Here is a 19,246-nt window from a genome sequence, read left to right as displayed (position 1 = left end):
TCAGTGTCAGAGGACATATCTACTGGAGTTCCACAGGGGTCACTCCTGGTCTGGTACTATTCAATATTTTCATTAATGACTTGAATAATGGAATGGAAAGTATGATTATAAAATTTGCAAATGACACCACTAGAAGGGTTTGTGCAAGCATTTGCAGATGGATTAGAATTCAAAATTATCTTGACAAATTGGTCTGAAGTCAACAGGATACAATTTATTAAAGACAAGTGCTTCACTTAGGAAAGGGGGGAAATCAAATGTACAACTACAAAATGGGGATAACTGGCTAAGCGGCAGTACTGTTAAAGGATCTGGGGCTATAATGGATCACAAATTGATTATGAGTCAGCAATGTGATGCAGTTGTGGAAAAGGGCTAGTATTCTGAGATCTACTAACAGAAGCGTGGTGTAAGACAGGTGGTAATTGTCCCACTCTGCTTAGCACTGGTGAGCCCTCAGCTGGAATAGTGTGTCCAATTCTGGGTGCCACCCTTTAAGATGTGGGCAAACTGAAGAGAATCCAGAGAAGAGCAACAAAAATGATGAAAGGTTTAGAAAGCCTGATCTATGAGGAAAGGTTAAAAAACTCATGTTTAGTCTTGGGGGGGAAAAAGCAGCTGTAAGGGGACCTGATAGTCTTCAAATATGTTAAGGGCTGTTATCAAGAGGACTATGATTGAAGGTTCTCCATCTCTACTGAGTTAAAACCAGAAGTAAGGAGCTTAATCTGCAGTAAGGGTAGTTAAATTCTGGAATAGACTTTCAAGGGAATTTGTGGAATCCCCATCATGGGAGGTTTAAGACCAGGTTAGACAAACACCTGCAAGGATGGTCTAGGTTTACTTGGTCCTGCCTCAGCACAGGAGGCTGGATTTGATTACTTCAGTGTCCTGGCCAGCCCTACATTTCTATGCTTCTGTGAAAATCAGTACTAAAAGATAGTTGAAATAAAAACAAAGAAAGCTAAACTACACTTGAACATAATCTTTTGTAATGAGTGACTAGCCAAGCAATGAAATTCAGGTAAGAGCAATAGTGCTTAGTAGAACCTTAGTCCTAGCCACCTCCAGGCATGCTTTGACACCCCCCCCCCCTCCTTTTTAAAAAAAAAAAGAAAAGAGTTTTGCCTTAAGGCATACTTTCAGGGTAGCTTTGTTTCTCAAAATTAAAGGACTGCACAGAGGAATGAATATACATCTACATCCAAACAAACACCTTTACAGTACAAAGCCAGAATACCTAATACTTGTAAATAGGGTCAAACACACAAACAAAAACTTTCACCTTTAATCCAATTCACAACTCAGTAATATTAAATACACAGTACACCTTCAACATCTAATGCTGAAAGTAAATGCTAGAATTTGTAAATTCTACTCAAGTTTCTTTAGTCATTTATTCACATTTTTGGTTTATGCACCAAAAATGCAAGACGCACAAACACCAAGTGAGTTTAGATAACACTTTATCTCACCTATGTTCAATGTCACTAATGTTCAGTCTCAAAAGTCTTTTTACACACCCCAGATCAATACTTACTGCATTATTTATTAGATAAGCAGTATCTTCCACATCCAGCACCATTTTTAGACACAGCAGTATAATATAAATTCAACAAGTCACTAGGCAGAAACAAGCAGCAGGTTTTAGTTTGACTCTGTAGAAAACCAGGTTATATAAACAAGCTGCTATTCTGCATAAGCTCACAGCTCCTGTGAAGCTCCATACAGAAAACCAAAACAAATTAATTTAGGAGGACGTCATTCTTAAATAGAGTTTGAGTCAGGTTTGACCAGAAGAAATGCCTATTCAATACAGTTCAGACAACTACCAAAAAGGTGAAAATGTAACTCTCCACTGTACATAATGCAACACATACACACACACCCTACCTATTCTGAGGGGGGAACCCTCCACACACTTAATACACACAAGTCAAATAATTAATTCTGGATGCAACTCTTGTTATCTTCATACACACTGGCAGAAGCAAAATTCCAAACTAAACTATTTCAGATACAAGAAAATTCAAAGCTTTTAATCTCAAAGTCTACCCCTGCCCCCAAGGTAAAAGTAGATTCAGAACTTTTCAGAAAAATGTGTCTTTGAAGAAGCTTCTAGTAAGAATTTCAAGACAATGACTTTAAAATAGCACTTTCTTCCAACAGGAATGATCAGACACATGCAGACACTTATTTTGCACTTACATGCCTTATTTTCTAAAGGCATGAACTACAGCATTTATGGATTTAGTACAAGCTCACATATCATACAATTATTTTTTATTCTACCTAGAGAGGTAACTGGTATGGGATACGACTGCATGGTAGCTGCTGTAAACTCTCTCCAGTTTAGTGGTTGCCACTGGAAAGAACAAAACTCCCCTCTTTTATAGAAGAGTCTACATTAGACTTTAAATACTTTTTTCCATTTCATCCATTTGACAGAAAGATCTTTAGACTTCAGCTAGACAAAGGTATTAACATTTAACCTATGCAACCCACTGACCCTTCACTATTCCAATTTACCCAATCTAAAGTTTGTCTCAATTTCAACCCCCAGCATCAAACTATTTTTGGTTGAATCACATGTAGGACAGGGAGACAAAATTCAAATGGTTGATGTGAATAAGACTGCTCTTTTAAAGAGGAGGTGTAATTCTTCAGTCTTTATTAGGAGACCATGGTATAGATTTGTAACTGACTTAAGCTATTTTCCCCACAAGAGTTTAATTAAGAATTCCAGAAATTCTTATACCTGGCCAAATCAAATCAGTTTCCTTTATATAACGCTAACTACTTCACATCTCCACTGATCCTTAGCGATCCAGAGATCTGTCCATGCGATGTGTGGGATGAGTGTTTTAAAATGTAAAGCACCAAAAACAGATGGCAGCACATCCCAATCAATGTCAATGTTATATTAAGAGGCTCTTCACTGACCAGTTTATTAAAAACAGTCTTGGAAAAAAATCCAAGGTACACTAATCCGATAGAAGGATAAAGACAAATGTGCCATCTGGTCTTATATCTCTAGCTTTTAAAAAGAGGCACATCCCTACCGAGTGTCCTATAAACAAAAAAAACACCAGTTATGGTAATGTTCTATATAATGCAATTTGAGAGAAGACATCTTAGTCTGAAAAGAGTTTATCCATTTTAAAATAGACTTTTTGGTCATCAAATGACACTGTTGTGTAGTCATAAGGTTAGAGGAGTGAAGCAATTTGTACACTGCTAGCATGCAAAGAAGCCCATTTATTTCCTCTAAGGCTTTGTCTACACTGGCACTTCATTGGCAAAATTGTGTCATTTGGGGTGTTAAACAAAAAACTCACCACCCCTGAACAAAAAGTTTTTACCAAAGAAAGGCTCGAGTGTGAACAGCTCTTTGTCAGCAGGAGAGAGCTCTCTCCTGCTGACAAGCAGTAGCCACACCACGTGCCTTTTAGTGGTATGGCTGTAGGGGCACAGCTGTGCCACTAAAAGCCTTGTAGTGTAGCCATAGCCTTAGACTGTTGAGGAAGGGGGTTAAGTTGGATGTGTTTACAGTTTTTAAGTTATGGGATATATGCTCATAGCATTGTGGACACTAAATAAAAAAAAGTTAAGTAGGCATCTTGCTTGAAGCCAAATATTGTGTTTCAACTCAAACTAGTGCTACATCAACACGATTTGAAAGCTAAAAGCTTATCCTTAATCCCATAGTCTCTTCAAGTGCTTTTATTTAAAGTGTACCACTACTTCATTCCACACACACAGTCTCCCTCCTTCAAGAAATTCTAGGGAAGCAGCTTTTTTTTTAAATATATTAACCTAAACTTGTGCAAACAGTATTCCCCTTTAGGCTTGTTTTAAATCCACATTACTTATAACTTCTTGGATGACAAACTGAAAATTTAAAATCCCAGTTACTAACTACTGTTTATGTTCTATTTAATTTCATTCTATTCCTCTATTGATTTTTAGATGTACAAAGCATTTTTACTTCTAATTTAGCATGCAGTGTCTGGTTCTCTAATTGCAGGGTAATGTTGGTCTAAAACGGTTCACGGATTTTTATTTTTTTAAACAGACAGTCACCACATTTTACCTATGTTTAGTTCTGTGTAAAAGCTTGGTCAGTTTATCCATTTAAATTTAGGCCCCATGTTTAATTTTCAGTTTAGTGGTCAAAAATCTCCCTGCTCCAGGAGGATGGAGAGTTGGGCACCTTAAACAGCGATTTCAGTGGCGCTCAGCACCACTGTCTTCCATAGCAATTGTAGTTACTCAGTGTCAGGCCATTTATAACACTCCGTATTACCAATGTCTCTAGATGAGATTTTGGTACCTTATTGCAGGAACTCTAGTTTAGTTCTGGCCAGTGATTGTTCACACCGTAATTAGCAAATGGGTTATGTTGAAACACTATCTCCCCTCAATCATCCATTTGGGAGAGCACAGCAATGGGGCTGATCACTGCAGCTATGACTATTTGCACCAGCTGGGAATGTGCCCCTATAGTATTGGAAAAAAAGAAGCTCTTCTTGTCCATTTTATGACATGGTTCTTTTTGTAAGAAAGACAAAGCAGTAGGGGGAGATGAACCGATGGTCACTTTACCAGTGAACAATGGCCAATAGCCATGGATTTTTAAAAAATGATTGAAACTCATCTCTGCCACCTACAACTATAGTGCAGCAGAAACAGTTGCCTTCAGTTATTTGGTAAATAAAAAGTTTTATGGCTGACAACCCACTTTTGAAGTGTGATCATAATTAGGAAAATTATGACCAATAATGTCTACCAACCCTTACCTGCTTAGGGTTATGTCTACACTATGAAATTAGGTTGATCTTCTAGAAGTTGATTTTTAGAAAATGATTTTACAGTTGGTTGCATATATCCACACTAAGCGCATTAAGTTGGTGGAGTGTGTCCTCACTACTGTGGCTAGCATTGATTTACAGAACGGTGCACTGTGGGTAGCTATCCCAGTCTCCACCACCCATTGGAATTCTGGGTTAAGCTCCCAATGGGGCAAAAATATTGTCACAGGTGGTTTTTGGTCCATGTCATCAGTTGCCCCTCCCTCCATGAAAGGAATGTCAGACAATCGTTGTGCCTTTTCTCTGTGCAGATGCCATACCATGGTAAGCATGGAGCTACCCACAGTGCACTGCTCCATTAGTCAGTGCTAGCCACGGTCGTGAGGATGCACTCCACTGACTTAATGCACTTAGTGTGGACATATGCAATCGACTGTCTAAAACTGAATTTTAAGAATTGACTTCTATAAAATAAATCAGCAATAACCCAAATTGGAGTTCTGCCTGCAGAGATTCTTCTCCCCATACAGCAATCTAGCTCCAGCGTGGACCGAAAGGGAGACGCTGGATCTAGTTTGTGATTCTGGGACTGCATGGTTACTTGTGCTGCTGAGTTCGCCACGCTGACCAAACAGGAAATGAAATTCAAAAATTCCCGGGGCTTTTCTTGTGTACCTGGCTAGTGCATCGGAGTTGAAAGTGCTATCCAGAGCACTCACAATGGAGCACTCTGGGATAGCTCCTGGAAGCCAATCAATATGTACACACACTACCCCAAATTCAACCCAGCAAGGTTGATTTTAGCACTACTCCCCTCATTGCGGAGGAGTACAGATATTGATTTTAAGAGCCCTTTAGGTTGACGCAACGGGGTTGGTTGTGTGGACGCAGTCATTTTTAAAATCAACCTAATGCAGCTAAATTTGACCTAACCCTGTAGTTTAGGCCAGGCCTTATATTTATGATGCAAAACCAAAAATTTTATGCTCTATTCTGCATCAGTTTAGCATAAATTGGTGTTAAAACAGCTCACCTCTAGAATTTCTAGTGCTCATGAATTATGATGTTTAACAATTCCAAGGGATAACTCCAAAACCTAAGTAAAGTACCCACTAATACTGGCCAACATATCCAGACCACAGTTGCCAACTTTCACGTGGTAAATACACACCTCAACTTTCACAATAAGCCAAAAAAAAAATCAAGCTATCCCATTTCAAAACAAGACCAAAACAAGCCACTCCCTAAGAACCCCAACACTATGTGATTAGATCCTTCTGGTGTGCAGCCTGGGACTGTTGTGTTGGGCCCACTGTGCACCCCAACTCTCTCCCTCCCCCTGCTTGCCTGTGGCTGATTGGGGGGTGTGGGGAGGGGAGAAGAGTGTAGAAAGCAACAAGCTACAAGCCAAGAACTAGGCAATAAGCAACTCACAAGCTAACTAAGCCAAAAACAAGCCCAATTTCTGCATTCCCCCCTCCCATGGGTTTGGCATGTCTGAGCCACACAGGAGAAAATTTAGGAGTTAATTGTGTCACCAACTTTCCCTTGTTTTTATTATACTCTTTAGTAGAGAGCTTCCACAGAGTGGAGGTATCAGCCATATATATATATATTTGTATTATATTATAATCTCTTCAGGACAGGGACTGTTTTGCTATAGGTTTGACAGTCAATTTCCCACTATCATAATCTGTCTATTTCTCTCCCAAATCTTACAGTTCAGGTGGGTATATAAAAACAGACTGACTACTTCCTAATCTCAAAATTGCATTACCAGCTTAAAAATGTCTCCTGAAATTCAAATGTCATTGTAGAGGAGAACCACTGCTATAGACTGCAACCGGGGTTGGGGAACCCCTGGAGGACCACAAGCAGGTTTCAGGGGGGTCCACCAAACAGAACCAGTGTTAGACCTGCTGGGGCCCAGGGCAGAAAGCCTAAGCCCTACTGTGCAGGACTGAAGCCTGGGGCCCTGAGCCCTGCCACCCAGGGCTGAAGCAGAAGCCTGAGCAACTTGGCTCTACAGGGTTCCCTGAGGCACAGGGCCCCAGGCAATTGCCCTGCTTGCTACCCCTTAACACTGGCTCTGGCTTTTATATGCAGAAAACAGTTGTGGCACAGGTGGGCCATGGTGTTTTTACAGCATGTCGGGGGGTTTCAGAAAAAAAAGGTTGAAGTTTTCATTAACTGGAAGAAATAAAGTAACTAATTTACAAATGTTTTAGATAGCCCCATAAGATTTTGAACAACTTTTCTGAATCTAAAGGTAGGCATCCAAATCCATATTTAGGCATGAAATAAGCTGATTGCCCCCCCCCCCCCGGTGATCTTAGCTCCCAGTAACATTTGACTTGTGGGTGCCCAGCACCTCTGGAAAAAAAAAAAAATCAAGCCACCTATTTAAATGCATAGTTTTAGGTACCTTAATTAGCAGCACATGTATGCTCTTCAGGGGTGAAAGTAATAAATTCTTAGTAGTGTGGGATTGGGGTCAGTGTCCCCAGCCAGCCCATCTATGCTGTCTGGCCCCTGCTGCCTGCGGCTCCAGAGGCGCTTTTAAAGGACCCAGGGCTCTGGTTGCTGCTGTGGTAGCAGTGACAGTGGCCGAAAGCCCCAGGCCCTTTTAAATCACTGGCCCCAGGGCAGCTGCCCTTTTGCCTCCCTGGTCAGTGGGGAGGGGGGGGAAGCGATGTTAAAGTGTGGGCTGCGTACAGGCTGGTACTGGTACACTGTACCAGCCTGTACTGGTTCATTTTCACCTCTAGTGCTCTTCCTTATCACCAGTAGCAATTCAATATACTGGACTATTGTGTTTCAAGAAAAATATATAACTGCTACTAAAGATGGCAGCTGTCTTGTAAGCTAAGAGAAAGATCATAGAGCAGGAGTTTACACAAAGTTATTGTTGGCTAAACATTCAGGACAAAAAACCTGTTGGTCTGGATTAGTGGCTGTTAAATATCTGAATTTTTATTTTTGGTTTCATTCTTGCAGTTAAGACTGATTTATAAATCATGCAAATTTGAAATTAAAGTAGTCAGAATAGAGACAGGACACAAAAGGTCATTTCTAGTCATATTTAACCAAAATATTGCAATACTCCAGTTAGCAAACTTAATCTGGGATTCAGATTAATTTGGAACAATTGATCAATCTGGACCCAAACTGAAATCTTATCTTCCATGTGCTGCTTAAAAAAAGCCTGCTTTTGCAACAATTCTTTGATATATGTAGTTAACTAGATTTAGAGTAGAGTGCCAAAATTCACAAAGATAGAAAAAGGATTTACTTGAATAGATGCTATAAAACAGATATTTACTGTAAATAATAAACTAAGGCTTGTTCCTGTGTTTAAGTGCTGTATTTTCATAGCAAAATTGCACAGCAGATACAGTACAAACTTGCAAAATCCAGTACATCTTTCCAGTATCAGCAGAAGTCTGATACTGTATTTAATGCCACTCATTTCATGGAGAAACTGCCTCCCTGCATCCTTTGGACAAGAATGATAAGTTAAGGTCCCACACCAAAAGGGTGGGGTTTTTACATTGTCTATGGGCTCTGGCAAATTCTGATGTATGAACAGAGGAACAGTCTTACAGTCCTTACTCAGGCAAAACATCCATTTGAGTCAAGTAAGAGATAAATGGAAAATGTGAACATTAAAATATTGTTTCAAAGTTACATGAACTGGCAAAGATGTAAACACAGGCAACATGGAAAGAATAAGCAACAGTGTTTCTGGACATTTGTTTAGATTAACCTGATCAACCATCTTTGACTAAAGAGGGTACTACTAAAAACAAGAGCCACCACAACTTCAAGTAAAGAGAGACTGAAAAATTTGGGAAGTCTACCAGGCCTTCAAAGACAAGTGTGGCTAATGGTGAAGACATCACTCTTTGAACTGGACATGGACAATTCACAAGTTTAAAACTGCAGACAATGGACTTTTCTGGAAAAAACCTACAAGTGCAGACATTAACTGCTTTCCACTGCTCAACATGCTCCAAGAATCTCTTGGAAACTAGACACTATACAAGGCACACAAGACCTACCTGCCAATAAGAAAATATTTAGAACAATTGATTTCACCTTCATCCAATCAGCTAGTCACATCCTCATTAGCAAAATAAAACTACTTGCAATGCTTTTTCCCCTCTTTAAGTGGATACTTCCTCAGAACCAGTTTCTGAAGACCTCTTCACAATGTTATGAAATAATTGATACTATTCAGCTTCATGCTTTGCAATTACATTGTTTTTAAATAAGTCACACTTTTGATCAGATTTTGCATAAATTGGTTTACCAAATGGAAGAGTGGAAAAAAGTGTTTACTTGCCTGAACATCAAAATCTTGAAGAAGGCGAGTGATTCCCTGTGAAGAGAGATTTGTAACATATTAATGCAGATATGCATTGCAGCTGCAAAATTAGTCCAAGTATATACACTTAGTGAAGCTCCCAAATTTACAAGAGACCAAATTCTATAGCCACTCCCTCCCCCACCAAAATACAGTAAGACTTCCATTACCTTCAATGGGAGTTTTACTCAGCAAGTGAGCAACTTAGCCCCAAGTATTTTACAGACACTAGTTATGCTTTGACAGATATACTTGCTTAATTTATAGCATGTATAGTGAAGTACAGAGAAGCTAATGATTAACCTAAAGTAATGAATTAAATCAATGAACAAGTCAGAACTGAATAGAATCCAAGAATTTTAACTTCCATTCCTTGTTCTAGCAGCTAGACAGCACTCTTTTAGGGCTCCCCTACACTGGAAAGTTACATTATATTAGAATCCGAGACCCCTTGGGACTGCACGCAGGTTTTTGTGGGGTCATCAAGCAGGGAGGCCTCAGAAAGGTTGAGAGCCTGTTTGAACATGCGCTAATGTTTCAGTTCATTCATGCAGCTGTTACTCATTTATGTGAATTTCCACTTAAGTCAATGAGACTACTTGTTTGTTCTGAGGGTTAAATCTCTCCTGCCTTACATAGGCAAGGATTGTGATGCTTAACCCTGGTATTTACCTTATGGTTAGCCATCAACACTAAACAAGCCATTAAAGGCTGCCCAACACGAAGTAGGCATACGGTACCACTCCTCTACCTGCAAGCCAAGAGACTTTATAACCTCCTCAAGACAATAAAGAGCTAAATGTATGCCACCTTAAATATTTCTATGTGCAATAAAGAATGTAGATATATTAGCTGCATATATTTTAAGAACAGAACTTAACTAGGAAGGAAAAAGTTTTGATATGGTGGCTGAGGACAATATGGATAAGAGCAGCAGGACCCTAGAACTCCATATTCATCAAGCTACGCTAGTGAAAGGAGAAATATACATGCAAAAAAACAGACCCCTCCCCCCGAGGCAATGAGGCCCTAGACGACTAAACCAGGATACTTTAGTGACTAACATTTTGGTCTTGACCAATGGCATCATGATAAAAAACTATCAATTAGAAACACAAGCAAGGCCTCAATGGAATGATTGCTTTATCAGAAGTCTGAGTCTGGATTACAAGAGGGCTACAGAACCAAGCTATTTATATTGGTAGCTAGGCACTCTCTCATTGTGCAGTAAGATATCATATAATGTAAAGTTTGTAACTCCAAAAAGCATTAGTGTTTCAGGATGAGACGTTTCTGGAACCTCCGAGAGCTGGTCCTGTTAAAAATAAATAAAAATCCTATCTTGTAGGAATGGGTTTGGTTAGGTTATAACCAGGAACAATGTTATACATAGGAACAGGTCATAGACAGCTCTGGAAACGGTAAGGGTAGAAAGCATAGCTATTTTGCTTATTCACCACAGGGTTGTGGTACTCTAGAACTGGAAAGCAGATAAATAATATGCATCCAGAGAGATTGTGTGCTACTTAGACTGCTTGTGTGTTTAGAACTAAGGTAGCATCTTGGTCAGAACATGTATATATTCCTCTTTTACTCAAAAAGACCAATTTTCCATCTGCCCATGACAGAGATCCAGAGAGTTCTCCAGTGTACTGTTAGAGATGTTGACATCTTTTAGAAATAAAACATGTTTAAGAGGAGTCTTCAGTGATGACACGCTTAAGATCAGTGCTTCTCCTCTTACTTTAAATTCCAGGTGATATTCACATGAAAAGAGGATCTTTGTTTCTGAAGAGATTTCCTGTTTTTATTGCCAAGAATGTTTGCATGAAAACAATTTGGAATCTGGGTAAGAGGAACAGAGAACTATTTTAACACAACTGAAACAAAATGGTTAGTGGATTTCCAAAGTTTTGGAGTGTGTAATCTTAATGAAGGTGGGTGGATGAAAGTTACAAATCTAGGAATTAAGAGTTTAGCATGGGAAACAGTGCAGAAAGATGTCTAAGATTTACTGTTGCCAGGAATTACAGCCACATGTTAACAAAACTAGGCAATAGCGAACTATTTGCTAAGAATGTATTCCCATTACAGCAACTTTCCACTCAGAAAAAGTGAAGGCAAAATTTGCCTAGAATTGCAGATTAACAGAACAATCTGGCCTACATATTGAGACATTGGTGCTACTTTATGAATCATTGGGATGAGATGTTCTAGGGATAGTGGTGCTTTCCATCCAAGTGTACAGGTGGTCTAGACTATTTATTAGAATGTGGAACCAGATCCACAGAAGCACACAGACCGTTAGTGCTATTCATGATTAGGATAGCCAATGAACGTGAATGCTGTGGACAAAAAAAAGTTTAAAAAAAACCAAACACTCCAGTACATGGGGGAAGACGACTAACATTAAAGTAGAAACAGTGGTATAAAGAGTTAAGTAAGGGTGTGTTTACAAAGTTTCTGTGCTGTTTTAAAGTGCTTCTATCAGTACAGCTTTTCTGTAAGTTTCAGTAAAAAAAATATATAAAACTGCATCCAAATTAGATGATTACACCAGTGTAATTATCAGTTTCTAAACTGATAAGTGGCATAAAAATGATGCAGACCAGCCCTAAGCAGGAGGAATGGTTGAAAGGGGACCAAAACAGGACAACTTTCCTTGTGCTGTGTCATATTATGACCTGTATTAAGTTTTATTTACACAGATGAAGGAGGCAGGGGTGAGAAAAAAGGATTTGTGTACAAGTTTGTTTTTTAATTAGAGGACTAGATAACAAGGCCCAGTCCTACTTGGATTTTCAGACACAGCAAGATTAGCCCCCAGTGTTTCCACATACCTAGCATTTGTCTTTATGACCAGAGTAAGAATTTTACAATTTTTCATAAGAAAAAAATATGCAGTTCAAGCTAATTCCAGATTACAAAATGTAACTATTTAGTTAAAATTACCTCATCTTTCTCTACCAGAGGTTTCACCTCTGCGAGGTGAGCATCCTGGAGCTCCGTCGACATGGTTAGTAGCGGATATCTGCAAAGATCAAGAAAGCTTCAGCATATTTATGTTTTTATTTTACACCAAAGCATTTTAAACGCGAAGGAAAAAATAGAGACCACTTCCCAGAGTTTCAGGTTGAAGACTGAATCTGCTGGGAAGTATACATACACACACCTTCTCCCCTGTCCATCCCAGTTAGAATATGAAGGTTACAAAATCAATTAACACTGCACAGAAGTGAGGCAGGGATTCTATAGCAAAAGATATGCGTTCATGTCACTCAAGGGTGTATCAAAGTGTATGCACAAGGAGTCAGAATAAAGGTTACATAATCAAGGTTGTAGGGGTACTTACTTCAGATATGTCCTAATTGGAATATTTGATTTTTGTAACCCTACTATTTTTTCAAAGCAGGCTTTCCCCATGTAGTTTTCTATATTTATGGAAGTGGGGGGAACAAATTCAAGTACATGTATAAGCCATCCTGCTCATCAGTTTGAATCTTGGACAGATTCACAGCACAGACCTCTACCACTTCAGCTAACAGAATAACCAGTAGCAAATGTAAACTGATTTCCTCCATGTGGACAGCCACAAGAGGGATGTAACACACTGTTCTTTGCTTGACAGACAGTAGAAGAAAGGTGGAAATCCAGATACTTGCATTCTGTTCCTGGTTCTGGGAAGGGAATGTAATCTAAGTGCAGAAGTAGGAGACCTCATAGCGAAGGATATACATTTGGCACATTCAGTCTGAAAGTTAGTGTGGCTCAGTGGATAGGATTCTGGATTTATTCTATTGGATACCTTGGCTCTGCCAGAGATGATCTTGTGCTCAATAACATGGACAGAGAAGTGCACAGCAATATTAACATGACAGTGGTAGAGGTGCAGTCTGAACTCAAGTCATCTGGTTCCCAGACTAGTACATCTAAGATGGTATGTTTTTTGACATTGGAAAATAGGCTGGTGCAGGCAGTTTAAAGCTTGAGCCTAAACAGTGGTGACAGGGTTTCCAGAAAACTAAGAAACAAGTGTTGAACAAGTTTGGCTGTGCAAAGGCACAGTCAATTTCCAGGATTTAGGAATCTGGATTATAATTCATCCAAATTGGATGACTTTTCATAGGGGTCAGTAATATTCCCAAAACCATCCCTCTGTCAAATTTCAGTTCCAAATTTACTGCTCCAAATTCACTGCTCCAAATTCCCAATCAATGATCATTTGTATTGTAGTAGCACCAGGAGACAGGGTAGGGGCAGACTAAGTAGCATCCCACTAAGGGGTTTTCAATCCAAGTATGATCAAGTGCCAGCAGAGGCACCCTGATCAGACATTTTTGCAGCATGACGACCGCAGGCCCAGCTGGAGGCAGTTAACCATTTTCTATTCAGGGATTATGGTTAAGGCTGTGGGTTTGTCATGGAGGTCACTGAAGTCAGATTCTGTGCTTTATGACCTCTGACTTCTACAGCAGTTGGGGTGCCTGGATCAGGGGCAGCTCAGGCAACCCCTGAGCCAGTTGCACTGGATCACTGCACCCCCACCTGCCCAGCAGGAGCAGAGTTTGGTTGTGAGGGGGGTGCTTACCTGGGGGCTCCCTGGAAGTGGGCATCCCCCTTGCTCAGCTCCTAGGTGGAGGTGTGACCAAGCAGCTCTATGCACTGCCTCTGCCACAGCAATGGCTTTGCAGCTCCCATTGGCCAGGAACCATGGCCAATGGGAGCTGTGGGGGCCACATCTCTGCCTAGGAGCTCAGCAAGGGGGATGTTGCTGCTTCTGGGGAGCCCCCCAGGTAAATGCTACCAGAGCCCACCTCACCTTGTCCTATACCCCAACCCCCTGTCCCTCCCCACACCCAAACTGCTGCAAGGGGGTGTGGGGGGGGGGGGAAACCAGGTAGGGAGCCTGCTGCACCTCCCCCCAACCACATGTTTTAGTCATGGGTATATAGTATAAGTCATGGGCCATCAATTTTTGTTCACTGCCCATGACTTATACTAAAAATACCCGTGACTAAAATGTAGCCTTAATTATGAGCACCTGGGTGGTAATTACTGGGGTTAAGGATATAATTGGGAGGATATAATTAGAAGAAACAGAAAGCAAAAGTGCAATTGCACTAAGGAGGAAGGCTGCATGGAAAGCTCCTGCGACAAAGTGTGTTATGTTCTGGATGTAAAAGTGCAGAGGAATAAAAGATACACATGATGAAAGTGAAACAGCCTGGGCATGTTTATGACAGTGAGTTGAAACCAAGTACTAAAGCTATTCAAAGTGGTCAGGAGACCAAAAAAATTACTAGCATGACTAATTTCCATCCAATCTTGTTCTCTGAAATGGATTTACCATTTTTGCTTAATGTTTCCAGAAAAGTTTCAGAGGTAGAGACTAGGAATAAAAAAATTCATCTAAAAAAAGTCAGAAGTGTCAGCTGCCTTCATTTGCAGTTGCTTGTAAGGGAAAAATATTAGGCAACTGTGAGAATAGAAATCTATACAATCAATACATAGTAAGCTACTGTTCACACTAAATGCACTATTAAAAGCTAGAGATGAAAAAGCTGCAGCTTTTTCATTAAGATATTTCTCAATGGTCTAATAGCCCCAAAGAAAACCACACCTTGCTAAAAAACTTATTTCACAGTATCCCTTTCACTGAATTCTACAATATGGGACTGAAGAATGTAAAAAACAAAAGTGTCACGCTTTGCTACTAATCCATTAGTTTCAATTCATGTTCATAAAAGTAATGCAAGCATGTCTTCATGAGGGATTGTGAAAGGTCAGACTACATTTTTCCCCAGCATTATTAGGTGGGAACCACACCACAACTTTTATTTGTGGTGGAAATACTCATAAGTTTTTTTGCATGGAATGGTTTAGGTCTCCAGGAGGTTAGACCACAAAAAAGGATTTAAAAAGCCATGCCAGAAAGAATATCTTAGGTATCTTATGGCATCAAAATTGTTTTTGCAATAGTTCAAAGTTGTTACATTATTTTTGTAAAAAACTAAAGCTAGGAAGTGCTGACCAACATGCTTCTCCGCTACTTCTGTGAAGATCTGAAAAGAAAAAGCTGTGTGTGTGTAACCAGATGTATTTGATCTCTGGAAATCTACTGGATCTTCAAATCATACTTTGCATCAGATCAGGTATTTCTGATTTAGTAGGTTTTCCTTTTATCAATTAAGAGCACTTGAAAGATTCTCAACAAAAGCTAATATTCCTAATATAATTGGCATAATATTGTTCCACTGGTTTAAAGACTGAAGCACAAACAGTATCTGACTTCACTGAGCCAATTTATTGTCTGAAGAGGAAGTGGCTTGGGTGAAGTGGTTTTGCACATGTTCACTGCAAGTTTCATTATGTTTAAATAGGTGCTTTGTGTTGCCTTCTAATACTACACTGTAGCTTGTAGCTGATTTAACAAAATAGTTTTCCTGGATCAAAATAGTTTGCTCTTGCACAAGTGCTCAATACACAAAGTTCATCTATATTTGCAAGCATTTGTGTAAAGTTGCCAGCACTGGGGGGGAAAAAAACAAAACCAAGGTTCTCATTTCACTTCACTAGTTCAGCTTTTGGGTCTATATTAATTGAACATCCTTGCAACATTCAGCAATAGGCTCCCACAAACTTGAACCTGGTTATTAGATGCAATTCCAGCCAAGTTAAAGGATTAAAAATTTCAAAAGGCTCACACATTATTACGAGGAGAATTAAAGGCTTCATGCACCTTAATTATTGGAACAGAATCTTCTCAAAACTGATCACACATCAGTGATTGCCAACCTGCAGGAGCAGAATCAGATTAGTTTATGGCAAGACAAGGGGAACAGGAAAGGAAACCTGTTCATCCATTACAATGGGGGTTCCAACAGAAAAGGTGGGGAATCTCATGTTTTTAGGCCCCATCATGAGGTCATCAGCAGCAATCCCTAGATTCGAGGATGCTCTCTACCACAGATTTACATATGGGTCCTGAGAGGACTCAGGAGTCACATCCTGGAATATCAGATCCACCCACAACAAGTGCAGACATTTCCTGGCATGTCAGCTGCCTGCTGGGAGAAATCCTTGTTCCTTCCTTCTCTTTTCAGCTTCAAGGACAAGATACTTCTGCTCAAAGCAGGCCACTGCCTGATGGAGGATGTGGCATCACTGAAGTCAGCTGGTAGTTTACTTCTCCCAGCTTGTGATGTCCACATCAGTTTTCTTGAGATATGCTTCGTTTGCCTTTGTAGCATTTCCTCTGGCCACCATGGGATCCCTGACCATAGGTGATCTGAGAGTAGGTTTGGTATGGGAGGTGAGAGTCTGGCATTGGCATACAATATCCAGCCCAGCAGAGTTGATGCATGAGGATCATTGCTTCAATGTCATAAAAAAAATCCAAACCAAGCAGAAGTTTAACAGGAAAAAATGACACTTTCACTAGGTTTTCTGGGGCAAAACCATTCATGACTACTTTCAATTACACTGGTATCTGAATAAATACTTGAGAACAAACAGCCAGTGTTAACTCTTGTGATTTAGCGTTAGAGCCTCAGAGTCAAGTGATAATTGAAAAAGGATTCTCAAGTAAAGAGTTACTAGTCTTGAGATTCAAGTTTTAACTCAAAGTGTGGCCCAAATGTACCTTAAAAAGCTAAAACCAAAGAAACAAGAACTACATATTATCTTTAAAAATCACTACTTAAGTCAATCAGGATTTTCTGGGGCCTGCCTAATGGTTACTGAACATTTGGGGTTGGCAATACAGTAGAACCTCAGAGTTACAAACTGACCAATCAGCCACACCCCTCATTTGGAGCTGGCAGCAGCAGAGAGAAAAAACCAAATACTGTTTTCTACCAAACTACCAAAAAAATAAAGGGAAAGCAGCATTTTTCTTCTGCAGAGTAAAGTTTCAAAGCTGTATTAAGTCAATGTCTCATTGTAAAAACTTTTGAACAACCAACATTTTGTTCAGAGTTACAAACAACCTCCATTCCCAGGATGTTTGTAATGGAGGTTCTACTGTACTATGATTCCATAAGAGTAAACTCATTTATTCACAAAAAATTGTGAACCACTGTTATTCTGCCAACATTATTGGAGAAACCTTTCAGTATATTTTCATTTATTGCAAATTTGATAACTAAATGGAAGTCACCCTTTGGCAACTACTCCAGAAGCATTTCATGCACTATTCCAGTGATTTTCAAACTGTAGGTTGGGACCGCAAAGTGGGTCATGACCCTGCTTTAATGGGGTTGCCAGGACCAGCATTAGACTTGCTGGGACCTGGAATTGATGCTGAAGTTGGGCCCTTCTCCTCCGCATGGAGAGATAGTAATTTTGTTGTCAGAAGAGGGTTGTGGTACAATTAAGTTTGATAATCCTATGCAATAGTGCAAGGGTTTTCATTTAAAAAAATAAGACCAGTTCAAGTATTCAATGGGTCCTTTAAATAAGATATAAATGGTAGCAAAATCTTGTTTTCAAAGCCAAAATATTTTAATGTAGATTTATACAATGTGGTAGTCAATTTGGAAAACCAACATCTTAGCTGACAATCTGCAAGTCCTGTGCCAAATAACATGTATACAGCATAAGCTGCCACAATGAGACTACTGTTTGTAATTGAGCCAGAAGCTGATCTTTAACTGGGTTTCTGCAAACCAATTCAACTCTGCAAGGATACTAAGCCACAGTATACTTCTATGAAATCATGCCTTCCAGAAATATCATATCTTTGCACGTAGGAGGCTAATCTGCCTAGACTCTTCGCCAGTCCAGTATTGTTTAATCCAGGGGTGGGCAAATGTTTTGGTCCAAGGGCCACATCTGGGTATGGAAATTGTATGGGGGGGCCACGAATGCTCATGAAATTGGGAGTTAGGGTGTGGGAGAGGGTGAGGGCTCTGGGGATGAGGGTGGAGGAGGGGGATCTGGGCTGGGACTGCAGGGCAGGAGGGGGATCTGGGCTGAAGCAGGAGATTGTGGGGCAGGAAGGGGTCAGGAATACAGGCTCCAGGCAGTGCTTACCTCAAGTGGCTCCTGGAAGTAGCAGCATGTCCTCCCTCCCAGCTCCTATGTGGAGGCATAGCCAGGCAGCTCTGGGTGCTGCCCCATCTGCAAGCGCTGCCCCCTGCAGCTCCCAGCCAATGGGAATTGTGGGGGTTGTGCCTGGGGCAGGGGCAGCATGCTGAGCCCCCTGGTTGCCCCTACATCTAGGAGCCAGAGGGAGGACATGCCACTGCTTCTGGGAGCCATGCAGAGCACAGAAAACCCCAACCCTGTTCTCTGGCTGGAGCTCAAGGGCCGGATTAAAAACATCTGAAGAGTTGGATGTGCCCCTGCGGGCTGTAGTTTGCCCACCCCTGATTTAACCTCTGAACTGTATGATTTTCACTAGAATCTGTTATCCATGGTACTGTTCCACTGTAACCACTTCAGGGCAGAGACTAGATGCTATGCCTTTAAACTGGAAGCTCCTCTAGAACAGGATTCACTTTTAGCCCCATGCCCTATATTTTGACAGCAGTACATAGAATATATGGTTAAAACCTGTAAAGCTGGCAGTAAACCACTACAGACTTCATTACAGGAGAAACACCCTACTTCTACTACATAAACATTAAGGGGTCTCAAACTCTATTTATAAATTTAAATTACATAAACCCTCTGCTAAGTGAGAACTAAAGATATTCCTCTAAAGTATTGGTCCCTCCCCATTTAAAGATTGCAACTTCATTCATTACACACAAAATATCATTAAGTGGGCTTCCCAATATTCTTTATTGTGTACCTACAGATGTGCTAGGCATCTCACAGCATAGAAAAGCCAGCCTCTGTCCAAATAGAATGCAAACAGACAAGCAGCAGAAGCAAGCTATTGTCCCTGCAGCTCATTAGTGCCATAGCATGTTCCTCTCCCCATTCATTTTTTGGATCTGACTGTGGCTGATATTTCCAAGCTATATCTACTTGGGGGGGACAGGGACGGGACAGATAATCTATCAAGGAACAACCCTCATGAGACAGTATGCCAAATCCAAATACATAGAATCACAGGAGCTAG

The 19,246-nt window shown here is 40.4% G+C and overlaps 1 protein-coding gene across 3 annotated transcripts in view; it reads right to left on the bottom strand.

Moving 5' to 3' along the window:
* NDRG1 (N-myc downstream regulated 1) overlaps positions 1 to 19,246 on the bottom strand; it is a 65,195-nt gene that overhangs the window by 33,189 nt on the left and 12,760 nt on the right. For all 3 annotated transcript variants that reach the window (XM_073330067.2, XM_073330065.2, XM_073330066.2), the window contains exons 2-3: positions 12,130 to 12,208; positions 9,157 to 9,192 (exon numbers count right to left, since the gene is read on the bottom strand). In XM_073330067.2, the coding sequence (XP_073186168.1) occupies positions 9,157 to 9,192; positions 12,130 to 12,192 (99 nt within the window). In that variant the 5' untranslated portion in view covers positions 12,193 to 12,208. The remainder of the gene's footprint in view (positions 1 to 9,156; positions 9,193 to 12,129; positions 12,209 to 19,246) is intronic.

This window comes from Lepidochelys kempii, chromosome 2 (assembly GCF_965140285.1).
Source record: "Lepidochelys kempii isolate rLepKem1 chromosome 2, rLepKem1.hap1, whole genome shotgun sequence".
NCBI lineage: Eukaryota > Metazoa > Chordata > Testudines > Cheloniidae > Lepidochelys > Lepidochelys kempii.
Note: the sequence above shows the minus strand (reverse complement) of the source record. Positions and strands in the feature narration are given on the sequence as shown.